Below are 21745 nucleotides of genomic sequence, written 5' to 3'. Positions count from 1 at the left end.
CAAAAACCTTGTTTAAAAACATATTCTCTAAATTTCACTTTAATCTGTGTGCATTGTACTCCAAATTTCATAAAAATACAGTAAAGATAAGCGAGAAAAAGCGCCTTAATCCTACCAACAAGAAATGAGCAATACAGAAATCATCCTAATTTTACTTAAGATTTTTAAATTGAGTTATATTTACAAAGGATATAACACAACAGAAATAGTATTATTTTATTTATTAATTTTTTTGGCTGAAGCCACAGCATGCAGAAGTTCTCTGGCCAGGGATCGAACCCACGTCATAGCTGTACCCAGAGCCACAGCAGTAACAATGCCAGATCCTTAAGCTGCTAAGCCACCAAGGAACTCCAGTATTGCTTTATTTTGAACTAATTTTATTTGCATCCATGCTTACTAATAAACGCACTTTTATAAATCTCCAAATCAGTAAGATTGAGGGCATAAAAGCATGGTATTTTAAAGCACCAGTCCCTGAGTATCTGAACCTGAAAAGAGATGTATGCAGAATATTAAAGTGGAGTCCTGCTAAGGTTTGTTCCCTAATAGTATTGAAATAGCAGAGCACTGACTTAGATTATGGCAGATATTCCCTTTTGTGTGACTACGAATGTTTATGTTAATGTCACCTTTCAATGGAATGTGTTCTGACTTAAGCATGTTTGAGTTATTGGACTTGTTTCTTCCTGTGGCGCAGGAAGCCCTGCCTTTGCTGATCATTACATTCCTTTAAGGAGAGAGAAATGGCACAGAATGAAGAAGGGACTCAAACAATAAAGCAAAAAGGAGTTTATAATTGAAAGTGGTAAGGAAAGATAAATACAGCAATGAGCATGGTGTTGTTCAATTTCCCTCTAGTGAAAATTAGACTGTACATCAAGGGTTTTATTGGATTACATTCTTTTTAAAAATTAAGAGAGAGAAAAGCTCAGCAAGATAGAGGCAGTGATGTTAACATCATACTTACAGCTAATACTCAGCTAAGGGTCCTTCTCCCCTTCTCTCTCCCTGCCTCACCTCCATTCTTTCCCCCCCTACCTTCCTTCTACTTATGCGCCTGAACTATTTGGGGCAAAACATTTACATTTTCCCAGGAAACAAAAGGATTGTAAAAACTGCTGAATTATAGAAGTTATTTCCTCTTCCTGTAAAACATATGTTTTCCTTTAATCAAGCATAACAAAATCCCTGGAGACAAGGCTTTATAGGAAAAGACCAGCTATTTTCAAGATGCAAAGGACAAGATTCAGAGATATGCATATACACCCCTACACTGCCAAACTGGGTGTTCACATATAGAACTCTGAGAAGAGCAAAAATCTGAGAGTGGGTCTCATTCATACATATATATATACTTATTATTATTATTAATTATGGCTACACTCACAGCATAAGTTCCCAGGTCAGGGACCGAATCTGAGCTGCAGTTGCGACCTACACTGCAGCTGTGGCAACTTGGGATTCTTTAACCCATGGTGCCAGACCAGGGATGGAACCTGTGCCTCTGCAGCAGCTCAAGCTGCTGCAGGCTGCAGTTGGATTCTTAACCCACTGTGTTGCAGCGGGAACGCCTCATTCTTATATTTTTTTATGAAACTTAATTAAAAAAATCTTACTGTGATTCTAATTGAATGAGTCACATTTCGCCTTTTAAAGAATGATGTGATCATTTCTTTTTCTACTTTAGAATAGTCTAAATTACTGTGCTCTTTTGGAAAAATAAGCAATTAGTTTAAGTGATGTGGGTTCTACCTCTGGCTTTGCCACCTAAATGAGCATGGCCTGAATAGAGGAAGGTGACAAGGACATGCCTAGGATATGTCTTCAACCCGCTCCCCCTGGCCCCTGAAGAGCTCTGCAGAGTGGTGGGGGCTTCTGCTGAGGCATGCTGGATTGACTCTCTTGAGAGAGCTGGCAGCACAGGCTGCACTGGTACCAGAGGTAATATAGACTCGGCTCTAGCCTGTGTTCTGCAATCCTTAAATCAGCTTAAATCTGTCTGCTTGGTTGCTCATCTTTATCTCAACTGATGACCTTGCCTCCTACTTCAAAAAGAAGTGAGCACTCAACTGCTGAATTATGAAGCCACAATTCCCATCTCTACCGCCAGCCACATTCCCAGAGAAATCTAGTCCCAAGGAGAGATTTAGTCTCTTCTGATTCAAAAGCTACCCTTTAACTACAGCTCTTGATTTTCTTCCTTTTTATCTCATCAATGACTTTCCCCTCGTCTCTTCCTAGGCATTTCCTAATCTGTTGACTTCTATCTTCGAGGATGTAAGCAAGCTCAAACCTCCTTCCATTGTAAAAGCAAAACCAAACAGGAGTTTCCTTGTGGTGCCTTGGGTTAAGGATCTGTCATCGTCACTGCAGCTGTGCCACTGCTATGGCATATGTTTGATCACTGGCTTGGAAACTTCCACCTTCCAAGTGCAGGCAAAAGAAGTTAAAAAAAAAAAAAACTAAACAAAAAATCAAGACCTGCCATATCAACTGTGTCCACTGATGCTTCCCCTTGCAGTAGCCTCTTTTTTTTTAAAAAAAGTAATCTATATTTATCTTTTTCTTTAACTCACCATTCATTGTTATGATAACATATTTGTGCAGGTATTTTTGCACCAAAAGTGTGCTTGAAAAGGCTACTAAGAACCTTCCATATTTCTTTTTGTTTCTATGGCATTTGATATTATTGCATTATTGATCATTCTTTTATTTCCAAAACTTTTGTTTGATTGTTAAATTCTGTGTTAGTTCTTTTTCTCTATCATACTGCACCCCATCTTTTTTTTCTCTTTTGCCAATACTTCTCCTTCTGCCCATCCCTTAGAAGCCAATGTTTTTAAAACAGTGCTTTTCAAATATGAGTGTGCTTATGACTTCTCTGTGGGTCTTGATAACATGCAGATTCTGATTTCATAAACCTGTGGTGGGATCCAGAGTCTGCAATTCTAACAACCTCCCGAGCGATGGTTATTCTCCTGGTTAAAAGACCACATTTTGAGCAGTAATGCCCTAGGCAGGGAAGGACTTTTTGTCATCTGCAAGCCCCAATGGATTACAGGTGTGCTGTACTTGCAGCTATGCAATAGGCAGGCTGGAGACAGGCTTGGCAATGGTGTGTCACCAGGCTTGTTTGTTTGCCCCAACAAAATGACACATCCATGTATGCTCAAGTGTAAAACAATGCAGGAAAACCTCACCCCAGAATCCTAGCCGTCCAGTCTCATCTAGTCCCAGGTCTTGTGCTCTTAGCTCTCGGCTAAAGTTTTCCATTGAACTGGATCTCTCACAAGCATCATTTTTATTACATGTATGTAACTTAGGATACTTTCTACATGGCTACTCCTCCTCCTTTAGTTCTATTCTTGTCATGACGCTATTGTTCACCCAGTTACTGAAGGTATAAGTAGGAGAATTATCCTGGACCATCCTCTCTTTATCTTCTACGTCCAACTGACCGACAAGTTTGTTTGTTTTTATCATCTCTCATACTGCTCCTTTCTCTCCATTTCTGGGGTGTTCTATTGCATTGACCAGTTTTGCCCTCTGCACTGTCAGCACACTTTCTCTAAGTTCTCCATATTACTTCCTTTTTTGATAATAGTTAAACTTTATTGAAACACACCAGCATATATATTCTTATAATAAACATGCAACCATTCTGCTTGAATATTAGTAACATAATGTGTTATAGAAAAATTATAAATTTCCCCTTTCTCATAAGAAAAATCAAAGTCATGGTCACAGGTTATTTATTTTACTTCAAATATTAGGATTGAAAAAATAATAAAAAGAGGGTAAAAATAAATACTAACTGCTGTAATTAGAAAGATCAACCCTGATGTCTACTTCTTAGACTAGGTTGATGTTTAGAAGCATTTAGAAAAGTCTTGGAAATTTTCAGAGGTCTTCAGTACCTGCACTCAACTAACCTGCAAAATTATCAGTGTTCCCTTTTTTTGTATAATAATTTAGCAATATTCAAATTATTAAAAAGATATATAACCCCAGTTTTTAAAAATTAATATTTAAAAAACAATTAATTTTGGCAAAAAGTAAAAGATGATAGAGCTGAAACATTTTGAGAAATGTTTTTAAATGGAAACTTCCCTTATTTTGGAGAATTATAATTAAAACATGGCTTCTGTCCGCCTCTCCGGACTTGTCTCTCACACTGTCCCTGTCATGTAGCTTCCAGCCACATTGAACCTGCTGTGGTTCCTGCATTTTTCATGCTATTTAGTGCATATACATCTTTGCACAGCCCATTGATTCTGCCCAGACCACCTTTGCTTCTCACTCTGAAAGTTGTCCTGCCCCTGATCTCACAGCTATCTGCCCTCTTGTGTACTTATTTTTGTTGTTACTTTTCAGGGCTGCATCCGCAGCATGTAGAAGTTCCAGGCCAGGGATCTAACCCATGCCATAGATCCTTAACCTGCTGCACCACAAGGGAACTTCCCCTCTTGTGTACTTATTGAATCCTATATTCCCGTTAAAGCAATTTTCACACACTGTGATAATAACACACTGCGTTATTACTTTCCTGTGCATCTCTCCTCTAAACAAGTGCTCTCCAAAATTTAAAAAATATCTGAACATGCACTTCCAATAAATGTATACACTATTACATATATGTTTGCATGTATACTGATTGAGAAAAAAAATCCTTGACAATATTTCTCTCATATATATGCATAGTACTAAAAATCTATAGATCAAATTCATCTGTTTGTTTTTTTTTAATTTTTATTTTTTTAAACATAGTGATTCACTAGTTTTACATATTATACTCCATTTAAAGTTATTATAAAATATTGGCTTTATTCCCTATGCTATATATTACATCCTTGTATATTATCCATGTTAATTCTTTAGTGATATCTCTGAAACACAATCTGATTGTGTTCCTTTCCTACTTATCATGTTCCCTTTTGCTTCAGTTAAAAAGACTGAGTTTCATAGTGGTGAGTGCAAAATGTGAGCTGAAGCCTCCCGACTTCCCTTTGCATCCAAAAAAACTAAACATGCTGCTTCCATTTGTAACTTAGTGGCCAGAATTTGGCCACGTGGACTCACAAAGCTACCAGAGAAACTGAGGGAATTTTTAGCTTCTTGGAAATGCTTCTAAAGATAAGCCCCTTCCTCTTTTCTTTTTTTTCTTTTTTTTTTTTCCCTTCCTCTTTTCTGGTAGCTGGAAAGCAGCTATGATGACTGGAACTCAAGGAAGAAACCCCATGTTAAAAATGACAAAACAATGCAACTAGAGATTCTCATACTAAGTAAAGTAAGTCAGAAAGATTAGGATAAACACCATGTGGTATCACTTATAAGTGGAATCCAAAATATGGTACAAATGAACTTATCTACAGAACAGAAATGGACCCATAGACATAGAGAACAGACTTGGGGTTGCCAAGGGGGAGAGGGGAGGAAGTGGGATGGACTGGGAGTTGGGGGGATAGACCACGATGGAAGATAATATAAGAAAAGGAAGATCCATGTGTGTGTGTGTGTGTGTCTGTGTGTGTGCTCGCGCACGCTTGCATGCGTGTGTGTATGACTGGGTCACTTTGCTGAACAGCAGAAATTGGCAAAACATTGCAAATCAACTATACTTTAAAAAAAAGAAAGAAAGAATGCCAAAACAAGAAGAGAGAAAGAGCAGTAAACTCCCAGACTATTCTAGACATGGTCTTTTTCCTTCCATGGTTTTTCTTTTTCCTTCCATGGTTTTTCTTTTTCCTTCCATGGTTTTTCTTTTTCCTTCCATGGTTTTTCTCTTTCCTTTTTTGAAAGAAAAACAAATCTTTCTTAAACCAATATTATTGTGCACTTTGTCAGTCACAAATGAACCTAATCTGAACTATCACAGCAATAAATGTCTAGTCTGTTTATCCCTTGTTTATTTTCCTGCCACTCAACATCTCTCCCACCTATCACTATAATGGATTTTAGAAAAAGAAATAGGTTTTTTTGGAATAAAGGCTACTGATATTAAGTGAAGTGAGAAATTACAGCCGTGATGCTAAGCACACATTTTCTGTTCAGGAGAGATTAGCACATTTCTGACTGTGTTAATTTAAAAAAATGTGTACTCTATAGATGGATACAGCATTACACTACACTTTTGAAGCAGTGAATTAAATGCAACTACTTGGTGTGTATAAAATCCCCCCAGCCCTTCAAAGACAGAGCAGAGACTTGATTCTAAGTATTCTTTCTCCAAATTCCCTCTTTTTTTTCACATGTACACACAAGTGCATCAAGTGAATTTAGAAAATATATAAAAGAAACTAGCTCTTTACTGCAGAGGTATAAATCTCATATTCTTTTTTTTTTAATCTCGTATTCTTTTCATTACCATATTTTTGAGGTTGAATTTTCATATGCTTTAGGAACTTGAATTTTTTAATACCAATAAAGCTTTTCCAGTGAAATTTTGGCTGTAAGTTGACATATAGGATAACTGTACAGACACACAGAGATTGTCATACACTTTGGCCTTTTGCAGTAGAGCAAATTTTTCAGTTCACATATTATTATTTAGGGGGAAATATTTCCACTACACTTAAAACCTAACTCTTCATGATAATCTCTGGAGGCCCTAACTGAGGTCACATCTATTCAAGATTGGCAGGAAGAGAGAGATCCTCTCAATTTCAGGGATTTAAGGGGAAAAAAAGGAGGATTTCATAATCTTTTAAAGGGTTTTAAGGTTGTTGGAAAGAAACAGCATAAGGCAGAAAGGAGATTTCTAATAGTTTTTATCCATATAATCCTCTGCTACTCTATTCTTCCCAATAAATAAAACAAAAGGCAAGATTAAAAACACAGATGGCTCCCTTATTCCTATTAGGCAGTACTATACAAAGGTGGGTCCATTAGACTACAGGTAACTCCCTTCTTAAATAGGAATATTTAAGAATTTATGGAAAATATTCAATGCATGTTAGAGTGTTTTATCATTTTTAATAAAGTAATTTCCAGAGATGGATTGTTTTTAAGGTTTTCATTAAGATTTCATTACACATGTCATTCTTCTTTCTCTTCTAAGGAATGTAATTGTTTGTTTTTAAAACTATGAAAAGTCATAAATCTTTTCTTAGATTTTTGTTTTCTTTAATCCACCAATAATTAAGGTTTAATCCTCAGACTTCTGATACACTGAACAAACACATTTAAATGATACCAATTAACAAAAATATATGTATGGTAACATTAACAGAACTAGTGAATACAAGTAGCTTATCTGAATATTTTCTTCCCACATGATCAAGTGAGGACAATGAAATATTTTGTTTAGAAATAGAGAAACCTATGATTTGCATAAATATTTGCTGATGTCTTCTAACACCCTATAAGAGGCATATAGATTTTTCTCCCAGGAAGTTAGTTCTACAACAACATAGAACATGGATTTATTAGACAGTAAAACTTGTGGGGTTCACAACAGAGATGTTACTATGAAGTTTGCCATTTCACATGGAGCCTTGTCTTTGCTAATGATCTTTTCCTGTCTGAAACACTCTTCCCTCTTTCCTGCCCACTCACATTCCATCAACTGCTATTGTCCATTTAAATTCCCTGCTTCGTTATAAAATATGTATACTCCTTTTCATTCCAAAAAAAGATGTTTCTCTTTTCCCAATCTTTATCATTGTCACTATTTTTAGCAGTTATTCATGACTGCATTTTCAGTAATTTCCAGCAAAAAAGAAATTATCATTCAACCACCCTTTATAGAGTCTCTTGGACCTAAAACATTAAATGTATATGAGTAAACAGATTAAAGACAAAAACAAATATTTTGTGACATCAATGGTTCTCAATTTATGTAGGATATTGGAAACCTGTCGGTGATTCTGATCCCAGAACTGTGATAGATACCATAACAGAAATTCAAATATTAGGCCTTGAGAATATGCCTTATTTAGTTAATCATTATTTAGGATGGCCATTTAATTAGGTCCTATTTTTTCAGTGCAGAGAACTTACAAAAAGTTGATCATTAAAAATTATGCATTGATTTAAAATATATTTTACATATATTGTATACGTGTGTGTGTGTATATATATGTATATAATGTATATATGTACCTGTTACTTGCTTCAACCATTTTTCTATTAAGTGCTATTTCCCCTTTTCCAATGTTTAAAAGAAGAAGCTATCATAATGGAAACTCAGTACTGCTTCAGTCAGTAGAGATGGGAATAGATCCCAGAAAGGAACAAGTGAGACATACGTAAATAGTGAGAAAATGGAAATATGTAGGATTTTTTTTTTCTGGAAATTTTTCTGTGAAATAAAAAAGAGGTAAAAGGCAAGTGGGTAAATGCATTACCACAGACAAATAAAATTGGGACTACAGAAAAAAAAGCACTCCATCTTTTACTAAATTTTCTCCTAAATTCTAGAAGCAGAGAAGGAGGGCATGGTGTTTTTATTTATGCCTAGAGAGAATTATTTATTTGAAATGATCAATCTGCTTTGGGGGAAAAAAGTGCTCCATTTCAGAAATTAGTGAGCCCTTCCAGTGTGCTAGACGCTTTTTAGGTCCTGGAGATAGAACTGGAAATATGCTACTGTCCCTGCCCTCCAGGACTTCACAGTATGAACTAGAGGTGGTATTAAGGCAATGACCACAGCCCTAGGAAGGGGCAGTAATAAAGGCACTGGATTCCTGGAAGTACAAAGGAGGTATCTTCACTTAGACGTGGGGGAGATCAGAGAAGGATTCTTCAGGAAGGTAAGATGAGTAGAAATTAGCCAGAGAGATGGATATGCATTCCTCCCAATCATTCAATGGATGTTTTTTTTTTTCTTTTCTTTTTAGGGCCACATCTGCAGCATATGGAGGTTCCCAGGCTAGGGGTCAAATCAGAGCTGCAGCTGCCAGCCTACACCACAGCCGCAGCAACACGAGATCCAAGCCATGTCAGCAAACTACACCACAGTTCATGGCAACACCAGATCTCCAACCACTGAGCAAAGCCAGAGATTGAACTTGCAGATGGATGGTATTTGAGTGGTCATTTCATTAAAGTTGAAATCACTTATTTTTCCTCAAGTCCCCACCTTAAGTATCATGTGGCCAATCTGAACCAAACCAAACCAAACAAGGTAAACATTTTTTTTTTGATAATTTGCTCACCCCTTACTGACCATTAATAATCTTTCCTACTTCCTTTTCTGTTAGTAGCATTTTACTTGTTCCTATCATTTTCTGCCAATCGGTTCTTATTTTTAATAGTAACATTACTGTCAGCTTTTTATATATACTCCTTAACTCCTGAATTGGAGAATATCCAGTAACATCAGTACTAACTGTTGAGATCCTGTCTATAACAACTATAAATTTCACTTTAAAAAGGAATAGGAACTTTTATCTTACACTGAAAACAAAAGAAGGTCAACAGAGTCTAAATCATAGAAAAATAAACTGTAAATATTATCTCCAAGATTTTTTTTAAAGATAAGTTTCATGAAATTATGAACATAATTGAGCAGTGATGCTCGTAGGGGCAGCAGAGATCTGAAATTTGCTGATGGGAGTCTAATGGCTTTTGGGTACCTTATGCATTTACGGAAAAAGATGTCCCTAAAGTTTTCTGATGCTTTTAGGATTAAATTATCTTAAAGGGTGTCATCAAAGAAATGATGTCAACTATTTGCTTACTTTACAGAGCTTCAAAACTTAACAAAATCCAAAACAATATTGCTTTATTTCTAGGTCATGACCACAAATGGTAAAACTATACAACTGTAGTCTAAGTTATCATGAAAAGTGGCAACATTTACACCATGTTTTCTCAACAAGGGTGACACCATTCCAAGGGGGATAGGTGAGGGTTTTATTTTGGGGGTGAAAAATCTTCTTATGCATAAAGTACAGGTCTATCTCTCTTATTGTGTTTCTTTATCTATATTCCACACATGAGCCAATACACGTTATACTGTGATACTACCATTTCATTCAGGCAGTTAGGAAAAAAAGGCTAAAAATATCTTGAAAAGGCTCCACAGGAGGTGCGGATGAGGAAAAAAAAGGTTGAGAAAGAATACATCATGCAATACAAAGTTCAACTTTTCATGGTGATAAGGAGAAGCAAACCCATTGCTTTTCCACTAGATACTACCAATTTATATCTGTTTCACAACCTCTTCTCAGAGCAGGTAACATCTTCTGAGTTGATCTGTTTGATTTTATATCTTTTATGAGATCTTGAACACAAGATTTCCTTTTCATCCCAAATGAAGATTTAAATAGAAGTGAAATCTGAAGTTATAGATAGGTAAACAAGTGACAGACAGGTAGGTGTCATCTCAGTGCTTATTTGTTGTTTATTAAGCATCTATTCCACAAATGGCATTGAATTAAATATTACAGAGGTAAAGCAAAGATCAGAAGCAATCCTATCCTCATGGGACTTACAATTAAGAGAGAGAGACAAGACTCATGAAAAATTAAAACACACAAATGAAGGTAATGTCACATGCCCCACCCCTACTACAGTGGTATATTACTGAAAGCTGAAATTCTGTCTCTTCAGCACTTTGCACACTGCCTGGAATATATAGGCATTGTGCCATAGATTTTTATCAAATCATGAAGAGATTCAGAGAGAATGCTACAGGCCCTCTAAAACTAGAGCATACAAGTTTCATGCATGGAGCAACCACATGGAAAAGGTTATCAATTCAATCCATGTCCTAATAAAACCACACCTTCCGCAAGCAAGAGTGTCATTTTAAGTAAATAGGCAAGCATTTAAAAAAAAGAAAAAAATACAGGAACAAATATTTGGAGGGGGGCACAGGCAGCAAAGGAAATATCCTATGGCCAAGAGAAAATAGAATTACATTTTGGTTTTTATTAATTAAAATTGCTTGACAAATATTTTCCTTTTCAGGAAAAGAGGTCCTTATTGCTGGAAATTTTAAAGTTTATAGGATGACTACCTGTTACATATATTTTTGAAAAATCTTTAAATTTCAGTAGGATATTGAATGGACCAGTTACCTCTAAGGTAAGCCCAACTATCCTATACTGGCAATGTTTGAAAAATAGGATCAGAAATATCTCAGGGTCTATCATTCCTAATTGATCATTTTTGTTTGTATGCAAATGTATGCACTCCTAAAGAATTATTTACCATTTGCATTGAAAGTTATTCCATTCAATAAACTATGACCAGATGGTGTTACTAAGCTTTCTCTTTTATGCTGTTCCTAATTGTACCACTAAGTTTACTGCTTCTGTGCGTCAAGTTGTTTGAGAGGTACTAGTATTACTTCCTTCTAAAAGCATCTTTAATATGATAATCTGAAAGGACTTCAGAGTTTTTTTTTTCCTTTTAACTATTGTTTCCTCTTCTGAAAACATGAGGGTTTCAAACTGTTCCCTTAAAATGTGTGTGACTGCCATGCAGTTGTGAGAATAGCTTCATTTTCTGTGACTGAACAGCTCATTCCATCCCCACACGTTTCTGTTTGTTGCTAAACAGCTGGTCCAGTCTTGGAAGTCCTGCCTTCACTCCAAGACCAGTTCTCCATATATGACTCACTTATTTCCTCTTTATGGCATTTTCCCAAGCAAGAAAAAACTATGGCTCTCTCCCAGTGGAGAGAGACAAACCACCCATGTTCCCACATGGACGTCTGCATACATATGAGTTCATTTTCAATATGTATAGTTAATCCAAGTATAAGGATAATCATTTGGAGAAAGGTTAAGAGGTGGGTTTGGTGGGAAAATCTAGGAGGACCCAACCTATGAGGCCTCATGAAGTAAGAAAAAGTAAAAGATGCTTCTTTTCCAAAGTAATTCCCTAAAAATCTCCTGAGAAAACTTAAGTGGATAAGATATATCATCCAAGATGGTGGACTGTTTATGAGATTAGTTTAAATTAGAGCACTTGAAGGCTCTATAGAAAAGTGATAGATACATGCTACTGATAAGAGCAGGTCCATGGGCTCAACAGTATAAAATTATGGCAAATGTCACTTTGTCACTTGGTTGGGATCGGTCTCATCTCCACAGGTCAGCTCAGGGCTGAGTACTTCTTCTCTGAGTGCCTTGCTCTGAATGCTCTATGTTCACTGCATATAAATATTTTCTCCACTCTTCTTTGTAAACAGTATGGTCACCTTCGTAACAACTTTAACTGTTAAATCTACAGTTCAAGCATTGTTTCTGAGTTCTCAGCTGATAACAGGATACCCAGATCCACTGCTAGCATCTCAAACTCAAAACACATAAAAACCCAAGTTCAATGTCTTCTTTTCCTCCAAGAATACAAAACTTCTACCTGGTTTTCTTTCTCTAAAGAGATCATATTTTGATGAAAAATTCAAACATGATCTTCAAACTCTGAAACAAGCAGGCTGTACCTTTCTTCTAGTAGTTTTGTAGTTGTTGTCTATTTACATAATTTTACTATTGCTAATGATTATGAGCAATCTTACGATTAACTGTAATTTTGATGTAAACTCTATCTCTGAAAGTGAGGGATTTATAGAGCTGTTTTAAGCCAAGTTATAAAACCATTCCTATAATGCTAACTATCCAGTTAAATTGTTTCTAAATTTTATCCATATTCCATTGTGAAAGGAAGCTGTAACTCCTCTGTATTTCAGGTTTATTATTACAGCCAGCTCAATAGCTGTTGCTAGAAGAATATGATTTTAAACCATAAGTTGGAAATCTTTCAACCGACTTTGACATCACCATTTCCTAAGCATACTGTAGGCCTCTATCATTCCTTTTGCATAGAATAGTTTCTTTACATTTCATTTCTCCCCATAGAACAAGCATCTTATAAGATCCAGCACAAGTACCAAGCCTCTGCATAGCTTCCCTAGCTCACATTGCCTAAAACACTGCTGTTTCTGTTTTTCTCTTGTCACTTGGCCCTTTGTAGTTTCTTTCCTGCTAGACTCTAAGTTCCATGATGAGAAAGGTGATAATTTTCTAATCATCCATAGCCAAACAGTACTTAGCACAAACACATGTGCACAGAACTTGAGGGGAAAAAAGTCTTGTTGAATTGCTTAGCATTACACATTAAACACACCTTTGGTGATTGACTTGCCTCAGTACTTACCTCCCTCGTATGATCAAGGGAGAGAAAAATTATACACAAGAGGAAATATTTTACAAGCTGTTTTCTAAACCTGCAGGGCAAACTGCTTGAGGCATTGACTAGAGAACTGGGCCACAAACCTTCTATACTTAGGAAAACGTATGATTATTTATAGACACAAGGGAAGAAGCATATGTTATGTGCAGCATAATTTAAAAACACTATATGGAATTCTGCTACAATACCTAATAGTAAGACTTTATTCCTTGAAGTAACTTTTTCTTCAATATCTTTCATAAGAAAATAGACCCAACATTAAAAAGAACTTTCCCATCCCCAAAAATGTGCCAAAAGCAAAAAAAAAAAAAAAAAAAGAGAGAGAGAGAAAGAAAAAGAAAAAGAAATTTTGCACCAAAATATTTTTCTTAGGCTTTGAAGTAATCCAAGAAAATATTTTATCTGTAATTACCATAAAGTCTGCAACCCACACATTTGTCACAATGGACCATAATTTATTCAAATAGCAAGTCTGTGTTGGTATCAAACTATAAAAGTGAAAGATTAAATTGTATGTTATGAAAATAATTAATTTAGAAGAAATATTTTTGGCTGTTCCCTTGCTTTTGCAATTTGTTTTCCAAGCTCTTCATAATCATCACTTATTTACATTTCAAAGAAAGCTGAACACTGGTGTTTTGTTCTTTATTAAAACCCGAGCTAAAATCCAATAGCCATAGGAACATTTTTTCAAAATACAGCAATATTTGAGCAAAGTGTGAAAAATTTCACTACTAGAAAACTGAGATTTCTTATGTCTGCTTTTCACTTTTGTTTATTAAAAGAACTATATTCTTTAGTAAGTCCCCGTTAAATATTATATTTCTAACACCTTGTATTCTGATAATAAATACTCCTAATTATATTATGGTAGTAAATATTTTGTTCTGCTGTTTTTTGCCTTACTAAAACTCATTTACAAAAATGTAGAGAATATGTCAATATAAAAACTAAAATATCATCTGTGGCTTGCAATAATAGTCTAAGAAAGTGTTACACATTTTTTATAATAACATTGCACTGATCAAATTTTGTACCAGTAAGAGTGATAAAAACTCTCATATATTGCTCAGTAGAAGTCTAAATAGACACCACTACATTGGAAAACTTGCAATATCTTCTAAGCTAAACATGCTCATATCCATCCTCTGATCCTGTAGTTCCTCTCCTAGAGAAACTCTTACATCCAAATTATATAATCCCCAAAATGCATATATTCACATGTAGTCACAAAAAGGCACGTTCAAGGATGATCATAGCAACACTAACCAAAATCTAAAAAAAAATTCCTCAAATATTCCACAGTAGGACAATGGATAAATTGTGATGTCTTCATATAGTGGAATATCATACAGCAATGAGAAACTATTGCACATACAACAACATGGATAAATAACATAATTTTCATAAAAATGAAGCAGACCTAAATGAGTATCTATATAAAGTTCAAAAGTAAGAAAAACATACTTATTGTTGCGTTAAGTCAGGATGGTGATTATCTTTGGGCAAAATAGTGCTTGGGAAAGGATATGGTAGTGAGAGGGGATATGGTGAATATTGTGATACTGACAGCTCTACTTCTTGATCTGTGGTCTCATTACATGGGTGTGTTACCATTGTACCACTTTATATGTAACCTTGTTATCTGTGCACTTTTCTATGTGTATTTATATATCAATAATTTTATTTATTTATTTATTTATTTATTACTTTTTAGGGTCACACCTGTGGCATATCAAAGTTCCCAGGCTAGGGCTGAAATGGAGCTGCAGCTGCCGGCTTACACTACAGTCACAATAATGCCAGATCCAAACTGCTTCTGTGACCTACATCACAGTTCAGAACAATGCCAGATTCTTTTTTTTTTTTTTTACTATTTTTTTTTTATTTTCCCACTGTACAGCAAGGGGATCAAGTTATCCTTACATGTATACATTACATTTACATTTTTTTCCCCACTCTTTGTTCTGTTGCAACATGAGTATCTAGACAAAGTTCTCAATGCTACTCAGCAGGATCTCCTTATAAATCTATTCTAAGTTGTGTCTGATAAGCCCAAGCTCCCGATCCCTCCCATCAGGCAGCCACAAGTCTCTTCTCCAAGTCCATGATTTTCTCTTCTGAGGAGATGTTCATTTGTGCTGGATATTAGGTTCCAGTTATAAGTTATATCATATGGTATTTGTCTTTGTCTTTCTGGCTCATTTCACTCAGGATGAGATTCTCTAGTTCCATCCATGTTGCTGCAAATGGCCTTATGTCATTCTTTTTTATGGCTGAGTAGTATTCCATTGTGTATATACACCACATCTTCCGAATCCAATCATCTGTCAATGGACATTTGGGTTGTTTCCATGTCCTGGCTATTGTGAATATTGCTGCAATGAACATGCGGGTGCATGTATCTCTTTTAAGTAGAGTTTTGTCTGGATATATGCCCAAGAGTGGGATTGTGGGGTCATATGGAAGTTGTATGTATAGATTTCTAAGGTATCTCCAAACTGTTCTCCATAGTGGCTGTACCAGTTTACATTCCCACCAACAGTGCAGGAGGGTTGCAATGCCGGATTCTTAACCCACTAAGCAGAGCCAGGGATTGAATCCACGTCCTCATGGATACTAAATGGGTTCGTTACCAGTGAGCCACAACAGGAACTCTAATAAAAAACTATTTTAAATGTTAAATCTATGGAAACAACACCTTGACTAGCACATTATTTAATTATAAATATCTATGGTTTCTGGTTGTTCTTCCAAATTGCCCTTGAAATAATATTTTAAATCAAAAAATGTATTTATGAATTAATACAAAATGATATTTTGACATCATTATTTTAATAGACGTTTCCTTTTTTGCTTAATACATCACGAATAGACTTAGTGAACAAAAAATAGTTTCCATAAAGAAACCATATTTTACAAGATACTTCCAATAGAGGGAGCTTAACTTTCTAAAAGAAATCTCTATAGAAAATTTTCTTTCGAGGACCATCACTGAAAATAAAAATATTTAATTTTTTACATAGGATTAAAGTTCTGTATAGAGTTACAAGCTACCTCATCTAAGATTGGTCTAAAATAGAGAAAACTTTTATTCAATTTGAGAACAAAAAAAGAAAAACTTGATGAATATATGTATCGCACAAACTTTTGTATTGAGTATGTCTTTTTCTTTCTTTTTTTGGGGGGAGGCACACCTGAGACATATGGAAGTTCCCAGGCTAGGGGTTGAATTGGAGCTGCAGCTGCTGGGCTATGCCACAGCCACAGCCATGTGGGATCTGAGCCATGTCTGTGACCTACATCACAGCCCACAACAATGCTGGATCCTTAACCCACTAAGTGAGGCCAGGGATCGAACACACATTCTCATGGATGCTAGTCAGGATCACTAACCACCGAGCCACCACCCAAACATGTCTTTTTTCAAGGATTTACATTTTTGGAATATTCACAAAAATCATTTTAAATGAAATTATTTAATATTATTAAAGATAAAGTCTTTCTAAGTTATATGCATTATAATAAATATCATGGTGAATTGCCCTTATACAAATTTGACCTCATCAATCAAAACATTTTAGTTATTGACATTAAACTTCCCAAGTCTAAATATCTATCAACTATGCTCTTATTTCTTTGAAAAAATAAATATACACATTATTATCTAAGAAACTAAAAAATAATCATAGTATGATAATCAATTTATCTTATAACATGAAATCTGTACCCCTTCCCATGAAATTTACATAAATGTTAAAGCTCTACACCCTTTGCTTTGATCACTACTTATAAATTTTTGACAACTGTAAGTTACAAAAATTCACTGTAATATTAAAATATTTTTCACTGATCATACTCTATTTACAATGAGTTCAACCCCTTACTTCAGAAAAAAATTCAATCATGTTAGAAATATAATAATCTTCACAACTAGTTCCTGTTACTAGGTAGTTTTTATGAGATACACTATGTTTTTCTAAGGTCTTAAAGATGAAATAGTGACATAGAAACCCAGAAAAGAATACTTACACACTTCAAATGGAAATTAGTATACACATAACTTAGTTACTCGAGTTATTTGATTTTAATCTTTTTGGAAAGCTTGTAAGCCATAAAATGGAAATTTTAAGGTAATTATAATAGTAAAAAAAATTTATACAATAGATTCAAGACCTATAATAAGAAGTATCTTGCTTATGTATTGTTTGATTAAGAATGGGGTTAAATCATCTGATCTTTTGCCTAGTCTCTCTTCTCTTATTTTAATTAAAAAGAAGAAAAGCCTACTAAATAGGACTGGACATGATAAGAAAATGACACATCATGGAACAATTTTATTGTTCAATAGGTTTCTTATTACTTTCTCCAAAATGATTATTCTGGGCATAGAACATATCTAATGATTTATTTATGATTTTGCCTCCATGAACTAAGCTCTTTAAAAAATAGTAGTTGCAAGGCCTTTATTATTTCATTCATCTAAACTTAATCTCTTGGTGTATCAACAAGGTTCAGAATTTCTCTAACCACTAAATGCTTATTTTCTAGATACTTTTTGCCTTTTAAAAAGTTAGTCACGTTCCATTTCTAATTATTAAATTTTTTTTGCAACTTTCAAAGAGTAATACCCAGAATTTATAATTCACTTAGAAAAAAATAAACTCTAAAAATAATTTAGGGAGAAAAACCAAGGCTATGGAAATAATTTTTCTAGAGTTATCTCAGAAAGAATATGTCAGTTATTAAAATTCACTATTTAGTGAAAATAGAGCAAAGTTACATGTTTTAGAGGTCTCAGTAGATAGATGCTAGAAACTTTAGGATAGAAAATAATATTATTTAAGGGCTACTTTCAACAAGCCGACTTCTAATTGCATTCTTGGTTTCATCAATGACAAGTGGTTGCAAGGCTTGAATGAGTTCTCCAACTGCTAAACACAAGCGGACTCACCTGAGTAGCAGAGCTGCTTCCCAGAAGTAAAATCCCGAAACTAATGTCCGAAAGTGTCTCACGTACGCCATGATACGGAGGGATGTATTCACGACTCTGAAATTAGTCTTAACCAAGGCATGGGGAAGGAGAAAGCCAGGAATGAGAATGTGCAGCCTAACTCCGTGTGGTGTTGGTGAAGACCAACGCCTGGAAAGCTTCAGCACCTGAGACAGCTCCCTGCAGTCCGCGGAGACCCTCTCTTTCAAACACTTGAAATTCCCATTCGACCCCTTCCTTCTCTGAGCATTGAGCTGAAGGGAGATTCACAGGCTTACAAATGTGCAGGTGATTTATACAGTGAAGGCGGAATAACGAGTGAGATGAGATGTCTGAGGTGCCTAGGTTCTGGGTAGCGGTTCACTGGAGCTCTAGCGGCAAAAGCTCGTCCTTTCCTGACTCAAACCCACGACTGGAGAAAGAAGAGCAGTAACAGCTGAAACATTAATGCGTCTGCACCTGCTCCAAGCGCCGCCCGCCTGAATCCCACTTACCACCTTTGGGTAAACCCCGAGCCACTAGCGCGGCAAAGGGAAGCGGGGGCGGAGCCAGACGACACCATCTTGCTAGCCAATCACGATCGCACAGCGGGGCAGAATGACAGGCCACTCACGACGGTAGGCGGTGCTTACTTCCCCAGGCTTTAAAAAAAAAAAAAAGCAGAGAGTAACTGGGGCGGAGCCTAAACCGCGGCTGGAGGGGGTTGGGGGAGGGAATCCTCAGAACTAAGAACTCGGGGACCCTGCAGCATTTATGGATTTATGGATTGGGCTACCCAAACGCGCTAGAGTGACGCTCCATTTTTCCCTTCAGGGGGAAGGCACAATTTAGAAATTAGTCTTTTCCAATGCGACCCTGTCTCTTTGACCTTATATAGAAATGCAAGAGTCAACATAAACCCACACCCCTGGAAAGGGCTAGGGAAGAGCAGAGAATGTGGTATGAACACCAGCAGAACAGGAAGAATCCTCTCGCAACCCTGGCCAGCTTCTGGCTGGGAAGTGCTATTGACTAGAGTCAGTTGAGTTTCCTTCAGTCATAATAAGGGTTCTAAGATGAAAATGAGAAATCTAATGAGATGGCTGCTAGAAGGAACAACGTTACACACGATTGTTCTAACACGTTTTCCGTATCTTAACAGTAAGTTCAAGTGAGAAGGACAACTAGGTCTTATGATACATCTTTTCTTCTGTCATCCACCTCCCCCACACACACACTCCCTCTCCTCACCCCATGACCCCAAAGGGATTGGATTGGAAGACTGGAAAGGGAAAGAGTGTGTGTGGGGGTGTGTGTGTGTGTGTGTTCATATATCTCAAAATGATGGAATTTTTAATAATTAAAATTTCTGCTATTAGATTTTTACAGTGGCTTTTATTTACTACGAACTAGGATCAAATATTCCCTCCTTCAATCTTTTTCCCAAAACTCCCTCAATTATTTATTCTGACTTTTCTTTAATATCTTACTTTAATATCTTACTTTTCTCAGTGACCAAAATAAATGCCAAGAATGTTGTATTCTTTCTCACAAATGTTTTCTTCTTAATTAAATCCAACAGCAATCAATGTATCAATTACCCCATGATTCTCTATTTAACTGGAAAAATACATCACTACCTTTTAACCCTCTCAAGAGAGGGTACAGTGGAAAAAAATCTTTCTCTTTACTCTTCAGTAGACAAGCTCATTTATATACAGTGAAAATAAAGAAATTTTGGATTTATTTCCAAACATTATAACTAAAACTCTCTTTTAACATTTGTTTTTCTGACTCAAATCACAAATTTCCAGTAGACTCAAAAGGAATATCATTGATTCTTCCCATGAACATTTCCATCTTGAAAAGTTTCATATAATTGTAATTAGTTTTTCGATTAATCTTTTGAAAGCTAAGTGCAAATGTTTTTTAGTTGGCCATTCTCTGAATGGTAGTAATTGTTTTAAAAACCACACATAATCAAAAAATAAAACTTACAGTATTTCGAGAAGACCTGCATTCTTTGCCTTGCATTATCACTGAGTATTTTCAGTAAAGTAATATTTTTTAAATATCTTAATATATTTTTAAAGAATATATTTATTGAGGGAATTTAATTAAATGACTTCTGAGATTCATTCTCTGGCCCAGAGGAGACAAATTATTTAAGTGAGCAAATTAACAGATAATATTTAAAGTCCTGGGTTTACATTAATTTGGATTGTTAAGTTACATGACAGCTTAAAAAGCAAGATAATTTCAGCTATTTCATTTCATCATTAATATGAAAGCATAGGAACATTATACCTTATCAAATGAATATATATTTAGTCAGTGTCTTGGATATAATGTCATGTAAAAAGATGGCTGGAATCCTCACATTACTTGTTTTTCATAGCACGAGGATTGTTTCCTTCAAATTACTTGTGGTAAGCTACCATTCTCTTCATTTATTTGTTTGACTTTGCCACCAGAGCAAAAATAATGGCTATTATCTAGCATAGCACCTAGCATATAGTAGATAAACAACATTTGTTGATGGCATCAGTGATCATATTAGAAACATGATTTTTTTTTTGAATTAGTAAATGAATGACCTTGTTACAGTGCATTGGGTCCTCAATTAACTTTGATTAAATAAATTAGAAATTAATCAAGGTGAGTTATAGTGCCTTGTTTCTTTTAACATTTGATGATTTAATTTCTTAGTGCTTCTTGTCTATGGATTTTTAGTATTGTTTTTAACTTCTACAAAGTCTCAATAAATTTTATGCAACTACATATTGTGGTAGCCATTGCTGTAAATTTTACAAAAATATTTTGAGAATAACAGTCCTGCTTGGATGGGTAGGTGAATGAATGTGTTTTTGGGAAAAAAAGACCATTTTATAGCTGCTGAGTAACTGACTAGCCCATTCATGTAAAATTAAGCTGGATTCTTATATGGCCAAATCTATGCTCTTCTTCTTCTTCAGGTCTTATTTCCTTCTTGCACTAATATATTATACTTCACATTGGACAAGACTTGGGACCTCTGAGCTGAATGAGACATTAATCTTCATCATATTTAATACTTTCTTGTACAGAGGAAGTAATTGTAGCCCAAAGTGGTTAAGTGATGGTTCCTAATCTTTGTATTCAGCAAACTGAAGATATCAAACTTGAATTTGGTGCTTCTGACTCACTGTCTAATATTTTGTCTACTACCATGGAGCTATCTTTAGTGTGTATTTTCACTATTGTCTCAAAATAAATGCATATTACCTAAGCTCTAGAAAAGTAGATCAATTTCAATGTAAGGATAAGGCTTTTTTCATATGCTCAGTTGTTACTACCAATGATCTACTGTATATATATGTTATATATCTATACATATATGTCATATATTCATACATACATATAATTTACTGCTAAAATGATTTGTTACTGTAAAAAATTTACTTTCTTGAAGTTAATGTAGCACAGGGTTAAAAATGGTTTACTGTGAGTTGATCAGGTTTAGTAGCATTGGATCTTTCTAGCCATCACATCAAAAGCTTAAGTTTGGGTCATTTTAAAAACTTAGAAAGGTAGGAGTTCCCTTGTGCTGCATCAGGTTAAAAACCCAACATATATCCATGAGGATGC

General features: G+C 35.4%; 1 protein-coding gene across 2 annotated transcripts in view; it reads right to left on the bottom strand.

Annotated features, from left to right (window-relative positions):
* GLRA3 (glycine receptor alpha 3) overlaps positions 1-18221 on the bottom strand; it is a 168530-nt gene extending 150309 nt beyond the window's left edge. The window contains exon 1 of one of the 2 annotated variants that reach the window (XM_047761724.1): positions 18101-18221. In XM_047761724.1, the coding sequence (XP_047617680.1) occupies positions 18101-18171 (71 nt within the window). In that variant the 5' untranslated portion in view covers positions 18172-18221. The remainder of the gene's footprint in view (positions 1-18100) is intronic. The other variant, XM_047761725.1, reaches the window with a different exon arrangement.
* Between the last annotated feature and the right edge of the window lie 3524 nt (positions 18222-21745).

Source organism: Phacochoerus africanus, chromosome 15 (genome assembly GCF_016906955.1).
Source record: "Phacochoerus africanus isolate WHEZ1 chromosome 15, ROS_Pafr_v1, whole genome shotgun sequence".
NCBI classification, from domain to species: domain Eukaryota; kingdom Metazoa; phylum Chordata; class Mammalia; order Artiodactyla; family Suidae; genus Phacochoerus; species Phacochoerus africanus.
Note: the sequence above shows the minus strand (reverse complement) of the source record. Positions and strands in the feature narration are given on the sequence as shown.